This window comes from Tursiops truncatus, chromosome 8 (assembly GCF_011762595.2).
Source record: "Tursiops truncatus isolate mTurTru1 chromosome 8, mTurTru1.mat.Y, whole genome shotgun sequence".
NCBI classification, from domain to species: Eukaryota; Metazoa; Chordata; class Mammalia; order Artiodactyla; family Delphinidae; genus Tursiops; species Tursiops truncatus.
Genome location: NC_047041.1, coordinates 9,313,421 through 9,328,036, shown reverse-complemented (window position 1 = coordinate 9,328,036; position 14,616 = coordinate 9,313,421). Strand labels below are relative to the sequence as shown.

The window sequence follows — 14,616 nt, the reverse complement described above, 5'->3', positions numbered from 1 at the left end:
CTCCCCTTCCCTCCCTCCCCTTCCCGCCCCTTCCCCTTCCCCTCCCCTCCCCTTCCCCTCCCCTTCCCCTTCCCCTCCCCTTCCCTTTCCCCTTCTCCTCCCCTCTTCCGGAGCCGAGGATCGGCCGAACCGAGACGACCCAACTCCCAGCCCCGGAAGTTACGCGCGGCCGGCGCCGTGATGTAAGTTCCGGTCACGGCTAACTTCCGAGGCAGACGCGGAAGTGCAGGGAGGCACCGGGAACCGGGTTTGGTTGCAGGATTTGCGGCCGAGCCCTGCGCCTCGTGAATGTACTAGAGAGGTCGATTCCTAGCGGCCGGCTTCCACCAGCCCAGACCAGACGTAGCCGGCGCTAGGGGCCACTCCTCGGCCGAGGAGCTGATGCCGGCCGCTCCCTGGAGCCCCCGTAGCGGGGCCGGACCATGAGCCTGCTGGGCGGCCTGGCCTCCTCGCCGCGGGCCCCGCTGCAGTCCAGCAAGGCCAGGATGAAAAAGCTCCCGAAGAAGAGCCAGAACGAGAAGTACCGGCTCAAGTACCTGCGGCTGCGCAAAGCGGCCAAAGCCACGGTGTTTGTGAGTGTGACCGGCGCTCAGCCCTTCTCAGCCTCGAGCCTCTCCTAACTCGCGAAATCTTTCCCCGAGCTGTACCCCTTCCCAGAGTGACAGTATTAATACAGTGTTAGGTTTTACATTGTACATTACTTCTTGTTAGCCTCATGCCTTGGACAAATTACGTAATTCCTGTAATCGTGTTTCCTCATTTGCAAATGAGAGCTAATAACTGCCTTGCAGACTTAATGAAGATTAAATGAGGAAAGTAAAGCTCTCGGTACCTAGAAGCTGTGCTAATAAGTTTTAGTCATTATCGTTATTACCGCCGAACTCTTGGAAATGCCTTTGAGCCTCCAGAGAAACCTGAGAATGAGGCGCTATTTTTAAAGTAGCAGCACTTAAGGCCCGAGAGATGATTTGCTCGAGGGCGCTATGTCTGAGCCCTGGCTCCAACTCAAACACCTGATTCTAGTTTCTTTAGTACTTCCATTACGCAGCCTGTTTCCCAAGCACCCCGCTTACCCGTAACTGACCCCTTCCACGAACAGGCACACGAAGCTCTCAGTAATCCCCCCTTCTAACCTCTTTTGAGTCTTCCCGATCCTTTATTGTAGCGGCACTGGATTTACTGAATGAATGAAATGGTTTTCCAGCCACAACCAAGTGTTATAATGTTCTGGCTTGCTCAAGCTCACCTCAATGCTTGGAAATAGCAGGTGTCTCAAATATCTCCCCACATCTGAATCACCACTACCTTACCTCTTCTTCTACCAAAAGCTAGAACATCCCTCAGCTTTTTTGGAAGCATAAGGAAAGGTTTGGAAATCAGAGCATTCATTCCGAAAACATTTATTTGGCACTTGCCATGTACACTGGAGAGAAGTAAGAAAAGCAGAATTAAGAGGATTTAGTATCTAATTATGTTACCTTTCTTTTATTCCCTAAATGTCAAAGGTACCTAAAGCCTGGCACCTATGTTGTTAGGATACTGGTTCCACCAAGTCTATGCAGAAGGTTTTGTGAAGAAAAAGGATATTGTTTTGATCATTCAAAGTTTGAGGTCCCAACTATGGAGCATCCAGATTGGAGCAGTCCCCTCAGGACTCATGCTTGGGAACTAGATTGAATCGTCAGTAAAGAAAGCTGATGTTTGAATACACATAAATAGGTTATGAAATTTAAGAATTTTATAGACTAGACTAGATTTTGTTCCATCTGTATTTTCTCTTTAAGGTTCATACTACATGGGATGCTTTGGGTTAGGTTCGCTTTGTAAGCTCCCCAAGAGTCAAGGCACTTGGGAATGGACCTTCCCCATATTTACAAGGGTTGAGTTTAAGCATCTATGATTTGAGCAGTATGCCCTTTTCTTTGCTAAAGGCTACCCTAATTAAGGTGACCATATGTCTTGGTTTGCCTAGGACAGCCCTACTACTTTGCCATATTGTTCTGGCAAAATCATCAATAGCTCCCCCTTTTCACGCAAAGGTGCACCAGTTTCTATAAATTATCTAATTACTCTGCCCACATTAGAACTTGACCCTACCTTTACTTATAGGTTTGTTTACAGTTTCTCTGCAAGGTAGACTAGCACTTCCTTCTCACCCAGCAACACAGACTTCTTTGGTTTGGAATATAGCTCCTCTTCTCAGCATAATACTTTGATCTTTTATTCATTTTGTGTGACTATATTCAAAATTTTCTTCAAGGAAAATGCTGCTATTTGTGATGAAATTGCTCGTCTTGAGGAAAAATTTCTTAAAGCTAAAGAAGAAAGACGGTGAGCTGGTTCATTTTGTGTTCAGAATTACATTTTTTGGTGATTGATACGGTGTTTCTGCTCCTATGAATTTTCCTCCATCGGGATTTTTGTGCTTTGCACAGCCCACTGGCCACTAATCTGGTACAAAGTCACAACCTATGGTATTGGTTCCTGTTTACCCAGGTCGTGTTGGACCATGATGATGAAACAGCTCTATTCATCTCTCTTGCCACATCTTATAAGTAATTTTATTATAACTGTAGTTATAAAAGCCAAGGAATAAAAGAAACTGCATTTCATTCTACATATATTTATTCCATATGTAGTACTCCGTGAGTACATGTACATGTGCAGTTCATGGTATGTGCCCTTCAGAAGCCTAACACCTTCCAACATCCAGTTAGAAGAGCTCTCCAGATGCAAAAGAGATACGCTATAATCCTTTATCCTTAGCTTCTTGAAGTAGTATTCTCTGGAGCTTCGTTTTTCCCGGGGTCCAATAAGAACCTTATTTTTGTGAATGCAATAATCTTTGTATATAGTTCTGGCTTTTCCCAGTACTTGAATAAAATATGGAATTGTGATAAAACAGAAGCTCATACTTCTGCTCCCTTTCCTTCCTGACCTCAGGTACTTGCTAAAGAAGCTCCTTCAGCTCCAGGCTCTAACTGAAGGGGAAGCACAGGTTGCAGCTCCTTCCCACAGCTCCAGTTTGCCCCTGACTTACGGTGTGGCCAGCTCTGTGGGAACTATCCAGGGAGCTGGGCCGCTTTCTGGGCCTAGCACTGGAGCTGAGGAACCATTTGGAAAGAAATCCAAGAAGGAGAAAAAAGAAAAAGGCAAAGAGAACAACAAACTGGAAGGTACCTTGGGGAGAGGATATCAGTTGCCCCAGTGGCTCAGCGACTAATGACGAAGACCTGGTACTAGCTGGTAGACACTCGGCCACAGAGATGACTTAAACTCTCACCTGGTCCTTAAGCAGCCCTGGTAGCCCTTGAAAACCAAGTGTCTTAAAGCCACTTCAGGTGGAGGAATTGCAGTTAGACCTGGTTAAACGTGATGGGAGCAGGCCAAGGCCTCCCCCTTCTCCTACACACCCGACTCTCTGGGTGCCTTCAGTTCAGTCTTTCCTAGAGGCAGGGAAACGGGCTTGGTGGCCTTTTGAGCACACAGATGACCTGGGAAATTGCTGACCTTATAAATGAAGTCAGAGGCCTTAAAAAGTATAAGGCTTTTAGATACTAAGCACTGATACCAAAATTGGTTACTGCCAGGTGGGTGGGTTAGAAGAATACTCAGGGCTTTGGGGAAAAGTCCCATGTGCCCATTCAGGGAGTGTGTAGAACCAGGATTGGCTTATTGCTCTTAGCATCGTGCAGAGTTTTCCCTTCCCCTCAACACTGGGAAGGGCCTAAAGTGGGTGACCCTAGATTTGCGTTTCAGTTCTGAAGAAAACATCCAAGAAAAAGAAAATGGAGACAGGTGCTCGCAAGCTGGTTCAGCCCATTGCCCTGGATCCCTCAGGACGGCCTGTGTTCCCCATCGGACTGGGGGGTCTAACAGTATATAGCCTGGGGGAGGTGAGTGAGACCAGCGATAAAGAGAGAGGAGAATCAGAAATACGGGAGTGGGGTTGAGCCTTCCCTCCCTGTTCCCGTTAGCAGCAGCCCCTTGCTGATCCAGACCAACCCCAGAAAATCTCCAGTCCCTAGGAAACCAGGTCAGTTTTGTCTGCTACACATCCTACGCTCTTTCTCTCTCTGATTTGAGTCACTCTTTGCAGCCCCAAGGTGGTTCTAAAGGCTACCACAGTACCCTGGACTTCTACATTCTCTGGTGACCTCAGTGGCGGGTTGGGGGAATCTTTTTTTATAGATCATCACCGACCGACCTGGCTTCCATGACGAGGGCGCCATCTACCCTGTGGGCTACTGCAGCACTCGGGTGTACGCCAGCATGAAGAGCCCAGACCAGCAGTGTCTGTACACCTGTCAGATCAAGGACGGTGGCACACAGCCTCAGGTACCCACTCTAAGAATAACTGCTGGTTTTCTTTTTTTTTTGAGAACCTTCTCTGTGACACGCACTTAATATATATTATCTATTCAGACACTTTACAAGGTAGATAGTGTGTAAGTTGCAGAAAGTGATTGGCCCTGAGTCACACCTCTCCTAATAAGTGATTTGAGCTGGGATGTGAATCTGCATTTGTGTGAGTGTCCTACTGACACCCATTCCCTTGAACCGTGCTGGTGCTAATGTCAATATGGTGACCACATGAGGCCTGATCAAGCTTCTTGTTTGTAAAGTGCAGGCCTACATTCAGGGAAGATTAGTTTGACATTCTGCCAACTCAGGTGGGACCAAGATGAAGGTAGCAGAGAAACTGCATATTAGTTTCTGACTGCACGTACTCTTGAGGACCTGGGAGACCTGAATCCTAGTCATATTAAGTATCTTTGTTCATCTTTCTCGGTGCTGTGGTTCAAGACAATTCACTTTCCCAGTTTCCTCTGATCATTGGGGGAAAATAGACCATTTTCAGAGTTTCAGGCTTCACTGTCTGATGATGTTACAGATCGCTAGAAAATGGGGTGGAAGGAGATAGAAGCAAGGGAAGGAACCTTTGAGCAGAAGCTGAGGGCCTGCCTGACACATGTGGACAGTATTGCGTCACTCCTATCCTGGTTAGAACGCTGTCGGATGCAGCTGAGAGTTTGGATGACCTTGGCCATGCAGCATTTCTCTTTAGAAAGTGCTCTAACAGACAGTCTCGATATTGTAGCAATAATTATAACAAATCTATATGTTCAAGGAAGATCTAATCAAAATCCTAATAGAATGTAAATGGTAATTGACAAGCTGGTCCTTAATTTCCTCTGAAAGACAAATTGCTAAAATATTAAAAAAAAGTCTTTGGGGTTTTTTTTGTTTCCTTTATTAAGCCACTAACCCATGCAGACATTATTTTCAGGTACATTGTGAGCTTTAATTTTTTTCCCCTAACATCAAGTGACACATTTAGTATATACTAAATACATATAATACTTGAGTATGTTTCCAGACGATTCTGTTTCATCTATTTGTCTATAAATGCCAGTATGACTTTTAATTGCTTTAGCTTTATAAAATGTTTTATACTATAAATATGTTTAAAAAATATTGAACAATATATTTATAATCCTAGGGTGAGGTGAAAACGTTTTCCTTAGCAAGATGTGAAAAGTAGAAGCCATAATGGAAAGCAGTAACAGATTTGACTATTAAAAATTTAAACACTTCTGAATGACCAAAACCACCATAATCAAAGTTAAAAGTGACAAACAAGAAGAAAATATGTCACAGTGGATTAATATCCAGATAAAGTGCTCTTGTGATCTAAGATAAAAAAGCAGTCAGATAAAACAGGCATTTCACAGAAACAGTGCAGATGGTCGATGAGAGCAGACCTTACTAGTAGTTAGGGAGACGCAAATAAAACAGAAAGATCTTATTTTTTCTCATAGGCAAATATAAGATAGATAATAGCAGATGTTGGCCAGCATGTAGGAAAATAAGTACAAATGGCATTAGTAGGAGGGAAAATTTGTAAAGTTCCTTTTTTTGGAAGGCAGCTGGGCAGTATCAACAATTTTAATGTGTGACTCCTTTGATCCAGAAGACTTCTAGATATTCTAGTATGTCTTAGAGAAATGTGCAAATGTGAACAAAAGAATTACGTACAACAATGTAATTGTGGCATTGTTTGCAATAGCAAGAAGTTAAAAGTAGCCTAAATACCCACCGATAGGAAAATGGTTAAAAATTAAGATATATCCACCTTGTGTAATATTATACGGCAGTTAAAAGAATGAAGTAGGGAAAGACCCCAAACCAAAATACTACATTTTGGCCTTTTAATTGCTCTTTGCTCAAACAGAATATATAGTTTACACACAATATAAAAAATTGGAATTGGCATGATCAATACCAAGTAGAAGAGCAATCCTGAAATATTTAAAGATAATTGTTTACGGTTTTTTCATGAATTAGCTGAGAAATCAGTATAAACCATCACAATGTTAAACTTGCAACATGTCACTGAAGTAACAAAACCATTGACTAAAACTACTCTCAAGATAATTTACTACTGACAAAATTGAAAGAGCTCTAAAATTGACACAGGAAAATTGAATCAAATGAAATAACCACAGAGGAAAACTAACAGCAGTAGAAACTGTACTCAGTAAGGTTCACTTTTGGAGTCTAAAAAAATGATCAATAATGCACATCACTGGGGGGAAAAAGAAAAAAAAAAATATATATATATATATATATATATATATATACAGAAAATAAATTAATTCTGTGTGGAATAATTTTATTAAACATTGAAAAACTGGAAACTGCTTAACTGAACTTTATAGAAAACTGGTTAAGGAATTTAAATGACTAAAGAGAAGCTGTTACAGAAATTTTTTTTTTTTTTTTGCAAAAATTCGTGAACTTTATAGAAAACTGGTCAAGGAATTAAGTTGGGTAGATAGCACTTGTTACAATAATGCTTTCTTGGCAGAAATTCCTCAGTATCAGTATAATTTTGATTTAACAGTTTCTTTTTATAAAAAGGATATTTTACAACTCAAAAAGTAAAGTGAAATGGCGATTTGCAGTCAAAACGGCCTATACTCTTCCTAGGCGTTATAAAGTAAATCTAAGGTTATGTGGAGAATGATTTCATTTGTTTTTAAAATACCATTTGTATTTATACTTACAAATGTAAGTAAGTGGATAAGAAAGCATCTGGAAAGGTATATAAGAAATAAGTGTTGGCCTCTGGAGAGGAGTCAAGCAAAGAGTATAAAATTAAACAGAAGACTTGCTCTGTTTTCTTGGCTTGGAATTTCTAACAGCCCTCTAGGAAGGGTACCCACCTCCTACCTGGTATACTCAGCTTCAGGTTCCAGAGTGAAGAAAGAGTAATAGCAGTAGTGTGACTCTCTCTACCCCCTTCTCCTTGAAGACTGACCTCATTGCTCCCTTGTATTTCTCAGTTTGAAATTGTTCCTGAAGATGACCCCCAGAATGCCATTGCCAGCTCTTCTGCAGACGCCTGTCATGCAGAACTGCTCGAGACCATAAGTGCTGCTATGTAAGTTGACCAACAGCTTGGAGACAGGCTAAAAAGATCACTTTGGGTACACTGAGGCCTTCTCTCTTGCTTTTAATGAGTAGAGATCCCTTATTTTATAGAAAGCTATCCTGTGTCCTTTGAATGTCTTAGCAGCTACCGTCTCCAGAGTATCCAAGTGAGGAAAGCTTATTCCATGTGTTCATACCCACATTCTCACCTCCCTCTCAGCTCTCAAGCTAAAATTCTCCCTCTCCTGTTTAGGGGGAAACTAATGCCCAACGTGCATCCATCTGGAGCTGACTTTTTTGGGTTTTCTCATCCAGCCATCCACAACCTGATCCAGAGTTGTCCAGGAGCTCGAAAATGCGTCAAGTAAGTGGGGTCAAATCCATTCCCTTGAAAGAAGCCCCAGGGACCAGGTGGGCCAGGGACCTAAACTGGCGGTCACTGCTCTGCTCATTCATCTATTTAATGAGCTGCTTCTGTGCACAAGGCACAGTATTGGTCCTCTGCGGCCCCTGGACGGCGAGCAGGAGCCAGTACCCCACTGTACTGAAGTTCTTATCGTCTGTGTGCACCATGACAGCAAATGGATTGGGAAGTCCTGCAGAGTGTGTGTCACTAAAGAAGCCTGTCTGTGTGCTTTTCATTTTTGGTTAGTTAATATGTTTTTCAGATATATATGGCAGAGACCTAAAGAAAAAAACACCTGATCCCTTTGGAGGGAAGAATGGGTTGTATGGCCAACAGACAACTCAGTAATGATCCCTTTGGTCCTGCAGTTACCAGTGGGTGAAGTTCGACGTGTGTAAACCTGGAGACAGTCTGCCGCCCCAAGGACAGCTAGAGAATGATGCAGCTACAAGCTTTGAAGCCTTTCAGAGACAGACCTTCCATAAAGATCACAATGATCCCATTCTACAAGGTATCTTTTATTTTTTCCCTTCTGCTTCAAAAATTGGCCATTTTTAGGCAACCCTCCCCTCTTCATCCATCGCTGGGTATCCCATGTCTGGACAGTGAGTGATAGAAGCTTTCCCTGCTCTGGCCATGGGCAGCCCTCACAGAAGTCACAAGGCGTGGCTGAGATCATGGTGAGGCAGGGCTCACCGAGAAACTAGGGCATCTCATTTTCTAACCTAAATAAGACCTAAGCAGAATACAAGGGAAAGTTTACTGTGGGACTGAAATTTCAGATGTAGTAAAGGGGATCAGGTCATGGCCTTGGTCCTGCCTATGTTCCGTGGATTCCCTCCCACAAATGAGTGGAGTGATCAGGGGATCCGGCATAGGAGTCATATAGGGAGAGCTCTGGACTAGAAATAAGAAGATAGTATTAACTTCTCTGTCTCTGCCTACTGTGCTGTGTAACCCTAGGCAAGTCACTTGATCTATTTCAGCCAGTTTTGTTCTTTTTTAATATTTTATTGAAGTATAGCTGATTAACAATGTTGTGTTAATTTCTGCTGTACAGCAGCGATTCAGTTATACACGTATATATTTTTTCATATCCTTTTCCATTATGTTTTATCACAGGATATTGAATATAGTTCCGTGCTATACAGTAGGACCTTGTTGTTCATCCATCCTGTATATACTAGTTTGCATCTGCTAGTCCCAAACTCCCAATCCTTCCCTCCCCCTTGGCAACCACAGGTCTTTTCTCTATGTCCGTGAGTCTTTGTTTCATAGATATGTTCATTTGTGTCATATTTTATATTCCACATATAAGTGATATCACATGGTATTTGTCTCTTCCTTACTTCGCTTAGTGTGATCATCTCTGTCCATCCATGTTGCTGCAAATGGCGTTATTTCGTTCGTTTTTATGGCTGATATTCCTCTGTGTGTGTGTGTGTGTATATGCCACATCTTCTTTATTAATTCATCTGTCCATGGCTTGGCTTTTGCAAATAGTGCTGCTGTGAACATAGGGGTGCATGTATCTTTTCGGGTTATAGTTTTGTCTGGGTAAATGCCCAGGAGTGGGATTGCTGGGTCATATGATAATTCTATTTGTAGTTTTTTAAGGAACCTCCATACTGTTCTCTATAGTGGCTATATCAATTTACATTCCCCCAACAGTGCAAGAGGGTTCCCTTTTTTCCATATCCTCTCCATTATTTATTGTTTGTATATTTTTTGATGATCCATTCTGACTGGTGTGAAGTGATACCTCATTGTAGTTTCGATTTGAATTTCTCTAATGATTAGTGATGTTGAGCATCTTTTCATGTGCCTCTTGGCCATCTGTATGTCTTCTTTGGAGAAATGTCTATTTAGGTCTTTGGCCCATTTTTTGATTGGGTTGTTTTTTTTGTTTTTGAGTTGTATGAGCTGTTTGTATATTTTGGAACCTAAGCCCTTGTCAGTCGCATCATTTGCAAATATTTTCTCCCAGTCCGTAGGTTGTCTTTTCATTTTGTTTATGGTTTCCTTTGCTGTGCAAAAACTTATGTTTGATTAGGTCCCATTTGTTTATTTTTGCTTTCATTTCTATTGCCTTGGGAGACTGACCTAAGAAAACATTGGTATGATTTATGTCCGAGAATGTTTTGCCTCTGTTCTCTTCTAGGAGTTTTATGGTGTCATGTCTTATAATAAGTCTTAAAGGCATTTTGAGTTTATTTTTGTACGTGGTGTGAGGGTGTGTTGTAACTTCACTGATTTACATATGGCTGTCCAATTTTTCCAGTACCACTTGCTGTATTTCAGCCACAGTTTTCTTCATTGTAAAAGTAAGTATCTGTCCTGTCTTACCAAACAAGGGCAGAACTGGGCTGACAGATGCAAAAGAGTTGAAAGAATTAAAAGGACACGTATGTGTCTGGTCAAGCCAGTCTCCTGAGATTCCCAGGCAGCAGTGGAACTTGAGGAATTTTTTTTTCTCCAGGATCCTTGGACCTCCCAGAGCTTCAGCCTACAGCCTTTGTGTCTTCTTATCAACGCATGTTCCTGACACATGAACCCTTGGTAGATACTCACCTACAGCACTTGAAGTCTCCGTCGCAGTGTAGCCCAACTCAGTCTTCAGATTGAACAGGAAGGGATCAATGACCACATCATTTTCATCAGGATGGATTTTTTATCTTAAACTAAAACTTAAGACTATATGGAAGAAGGCAGCTACTCAAGTGAAGAAGATAGTAAATTAACACATTTTGTCGCGGAGGTTCCCATGGTGACAGCTTTCCTGGGAAAAACTTTAGCTTCTTTATTTTTAGTAATAAATTTTTCTTGACAGTTCTGCTTATTTTCATCTTGTTGTAATCAGGATATAATCTTTTGGCTTAGCTCTGCCTGAGGTAAACTTAAGTCCTTTGTAAACCAGAGGGAGAGATGGCTGCTGACTCATGAGGAAGGTAGTAAGATTCTGACAACCTTGCACCCTTGATTCTGATCTAGGTCAGTGAATATTAAGTCGCAGCCCCTACAACCAGCTGCTGCTTTGTTTTCATGTCAGCGTCACCACAGTGAAATCCTGCTTATCCCCAAGCTGCAAGGTCCAGTCCCAGGCCCACTGTTCATCTTTTTCACATTTCACAAGGGGATCAAAAAATCCTCTCTAACCCTTCCTACATTCCCTTTGTGGCTCCTTATTGGAGAATGTGCTTTTAGGTAAACCACATGATAACACACATTTAGACAGAACGTGATTGGTTCCCATCCTCCGTAACAGACTCACCCCAACAGTTCGTTAGTCGTGTACTGATGTAATTCCGCATTCTGTATAACTGAATTTTTTGGACTCTGCTTACAGCATTAAGGTAGAGGTATACCACAACACCTAATCCCAGCCAGGACAACTCCACGGTGCCTTGTGGGATGCTTCGCTGCCCACCCAGCCCGGCCTGGAATGGGAAGGAACAAAAGGACCCCGGAAGTAGAAGAATGGGGAAGGCGGTGAGAACTGGATTGTCACTGTGCTACCGTCCATAGCTGCTAACGGGGGAGGAAACAAATGGGCCTAGCATCTTACAGGACTACATCTGGATGGCAGAGGGAGGGATCTGATGCAGCATTTAGAGCACATCACACTGGCCACTGCAAAGTAGCAGAAACTAAAGTAACTAACACTAATTTTATGATTCTTATTTATAGTCTTACAAGTTTGTATAGCTTTTACAGTGCAAAAACAATAGTAAAATTTGGATAATAGCAAATCAGGGATAGAAAGGAGATTACTCAAAACTGTTACTGTTTTTCTTTTTTCTTTTTTCTCTGCATAAGGTGCCTGGAGCCATTTGCACTTACACAGAAATGGTATATGCTGCTTTTATCACATAACCAGTATCTTTCCATTCGGTTACAGCCTGAGTTAATCACAGATTCAAAGTGAGCGTCATTCTAAGAAGGACATTAAAAAAAATTTATGTAAGTTAGTGCACGGTTTTCCTTTAATTAAAGTATTCATTTTGTAGCTTTCCTAGAACAGTGTTTTTCAAACTACAAATTTCAACACACTAGTTGTTCTTAAACTTAGGCAATCAAGACCCACATCTTTTAAAATTAAATTAGAAGACAATTAGAACATATTGGAATGCATCGCATGTCAAAGGTTGAAACTGGTTTCAACTATAGTGTGTATATAGGCGTTTATACACCAGTCACACAATACACATGGGGACACATGGAATGATGTAAAGTGTTTTTACTATGGATCATCATTTTAAGTAACTTGAAAAACACTGCCCTAGCTGGCATACTTAAAAAATCTTTTCATCTACTGGATTGTTGAAGATAGTTTGACAACATCCAATGTCAGTGAAAATGAGGGAGAAAATGGGACTGTGCCTTGGTGGAAATGTAAACTGTTGAACCCTTTGGGAGGGTTAAGCTATAGGTGTCAAAATGTTAAACATATTTATCCTTAAACCCATTATTCCATATTCAGGACCCTAAGGAATTAAGTGCGGGATGGTGTTTGCACGTAACAGTTATCACAGTATTTGTTTAAAACCCTCTATGTCCACTGATGGCAAATTGGTTAAAGAAAATATAGAGCTCCCACAAACTGAAACAAACTAAATCTGTTTTCACTTTACATAGGAAAATTATTTCTCTAGAATAAGTCAGAAACGCAGATTACAAAATAATATACCGTGTAGTAGTATGTAAAATGTGACCTAAACAAATCAGGTGATGTTCACCAAGATATTAAGTGTCTCCAAATGATGAATTTTGTGGTGATTTTTACTTACGTATACTTTTCTTTAGCATCCAAGTCTTCTTAGTGATTATGAATTCGATTTTTTCAAATAGTAAAAAGTTATTTTCATTTGGGAAAGAAACTGAGTTCCCACAGAATGTTTTAAATTATTCAACCATTAAAAATAAACTTTCATATGACTTTTCATTAAGATATCCACCACCTAAACCTAACGTTTTACACTGTGTGCCCTAGCTTACTGGGGGTGAAGGGAACCTGGGCCTGGAGCGCTTAACTGTTTCTAGCTTCTTCCAAGTTAGAACGGCTGCCACGCGACGTGCGTGAGTGCTGCGGTGAGGAGGAGTGGACAGTACATTCGCTTTTCCGCGGGAGTCTGTTACTGGGTCCGTGGTTCCTGTTAGGCCAGATGAATAAGAGGCCAAGGTTTGGGTGTTAGGAGCCAGCTGTGCGCTGGGAAGTCCTTGAAGGAGCAGAGTTCCTTGCAAGCTGCGTAGCTGTTTCGCTTTTTACTAAGATCCTGGCACTGACGATGCATTCCTGCTCTTCAGTTACAGCAGGACCCCTTGGGGGACAGGTATGGAGAGAGTGATGCTTATGCTTTCGTTCTCATTTTTCACATTAAGGGAATGGAAACTACCCACAGATTAGTCTCACTCCTTTCTCAGGTTCAGGGGACAATTTGCAAGCCCGTTCATAACCCAGTTTTGACTAGAGAGGAATGTGTACACGTGACTAATGATTATACTTTTATTTCCAGCTTCTTAGAGATTACAGACAATTGTCAAGTGCCTTTAACTGTTCTTAATCAACCAATAAACAGCATTATGATTCTTAATAGTATACACAAAAACCCTCTTTCACATTTGCCCCATCTAGATTACTTTTCTAAATGCTTATCCTGTAGCTTTACTTTCAGCCTCACGTTGTTCCTCCATCTGGATTGTCCTTTTCATAGTTAAACCTCTTACCTTTAAAGAGCCTGATATCTCTGTTTGCTTCTCAATGACCTCTGCGGTCACATGGGCTCCCCATGGGCTGCTCCAGCTCGCCTTTCTCTTCCCTCCTTGAGGCCGTCCCTTAGCGCCTCCCAAAATGCCTGCACGTGATTCTGGTTTCTTTCTGTTAAATATTCACATTATCATTATTTAGACTAAAGGAATAGAATTGTTTTCAGCTTGGAACAAAATAGGGCTGAAATCAGTTCTCTGAAAGATTGTTGTGTAGTGGAAGAAACATTTCAGTTCCACCTGAGGAAAAACTGTTGGGAAGTGTAGAAGGGAAACTTTATACAGAAATTTGATAACCACCTCTCATATTTTATAGAAAAAAACATAAATGCTAGCCGGCCTGCAGGGCCTTAAAATCTCTTCCGACCCCGAGTTGCCACAGTCTGGAGGTAAGGGGACAAAAGTGTTAAAGACATTTCACTCCCAGTAATAAGGGAAGCGAATGACATTGAGATTCAAGTTGTTTGTAGTTTGGAATTATTCTAATACAGATACCTGGCCCAACTGGAGGACAAAAGACAAGCGTTACATTTGCCTACCAGCTCTGGCATCTCAGAATATGGAAACAGCCATGTGCTAGCCGGGCGCTGTCAATGAGGCAGTTCTATTCATTTCCATTAAAAAGCAACAGCTGTCATTTAAACTCCTAAATGCCCAAATCTAAAGGATCCACACTTACGTCTAAGATGTGATCATACTGCAACGGAATCATTTAGCAACCTTGCTGCGATACCCAGGAATCTGGTTTGTAATGAAAGCAGTGAAGGGAGGAGCTGGCAGGGCACTGGTGGGGTGGTACAGGGGACACTGCTTATATTCACAAGGCCATGTGGTCCACGCATAGCGAACAGCAACCAGGCTGTTGTGACAAGACTTGACATTCAGGGCCAGCGTCTGGGCGGAGAAAGTGTCCATGGGAGCTGGAAGCCACTTGCACTGATGGTCACTGCAACAGGAGATCTAACAGGAGAGTCATAAACAGGAACAGTTAGGTCAGGAGGATATGCCAA

General features: G+C 42.0%; 2 protein-coding genes across 5 annotated transcripts in view; one reads left to right on the top strand and one right to left on the bottom strand.

The window, feature by feature from the left end:
* The first annotated feature begins 185 nt into the window (after positions 1–185).
* Positions 186–12,785, top strand: TBRG1 (transforming growth factor beta regulator 1). 2 transcript variants are annotated; one of them, XM_019941729.3, is made up of 9 exons: positions 186–572; positions 2,261–2,331; positions 2,944–3,176; positions 3,760–3,896; positions 4,192–4,338; positions 7,350–7,447; positions 7,691–7,801; positions 8,212–8,354; positions 11,190–12,785. In XM_019941729.3, the coding sequence occupies exons 1-9, from the start codon at positions 423–425 to the stop codon at positions 11,198–11,200; spliced, it is 1,101 nt and encodes a 366-aa protein (XP_019797288.1). In that variant the 5' UTR covers positions 186–422; the 3' UTR covers positions 11,201–12,785. The 2 variants fall into 2 exon arrangements, with proteins under 2 accessions (XP_019797288.1, XP_019797287.1); XM_019941728.3 differs by lacking the exon at positions 11,190–12,785 and adding an exon at positions 10,323–10,675 and having other exon boundaries at positions 190–572.
* SIAE (sialic acid acetylesterase) overlaps positions 11,630–14,616 on the bottom strand; it is a 36,893-nt gene continuing 33,906 nt past the window's right edge. For all 3 annotated transcript variants that reach the window (XM_004321232.4, XM_073808041.1, XM_019941727.3), the window contains one exon: positions 11,630–14,566. In XM_004321232.4, the coding sequence (XP_004321280.1) occupies positions 14,315–14,566 (252 nt within the window). In that variant the 3' untranslated portion in view covers positions 11,630–14,314. The remainder of the gene's footprint in view (positions 14,567–14,616) is intronic.

What these genes read in the sequence shown, in the direction of transcription:
- TBRG1 (XM_019941728.3), top strand. Translation starts at nt 423, where the DNA reads ATGAGCCTGCTGGGCGGCCTGGCCTCCTCGCCGCGGGCCCCGCTGCAG. An exon ending in AGAGAACAACAAACTGGAAG is followed by an intron (nt 3,177 to 3,759) that starts GTACCTTGGGGA and finishes TTTGCGTTTCAG; the next exon opens with TTCTGAAGAAAACATCCAAG. An exon ending in ACGGTGGCACACAGCCTCAG is followed by an intron (nt 4,339 to 7,349) that starts GTACCCACTCTA and finishes TGTATTTCTCAG; the next exon opens with TTTGAAATTGTTCCTGAAGA.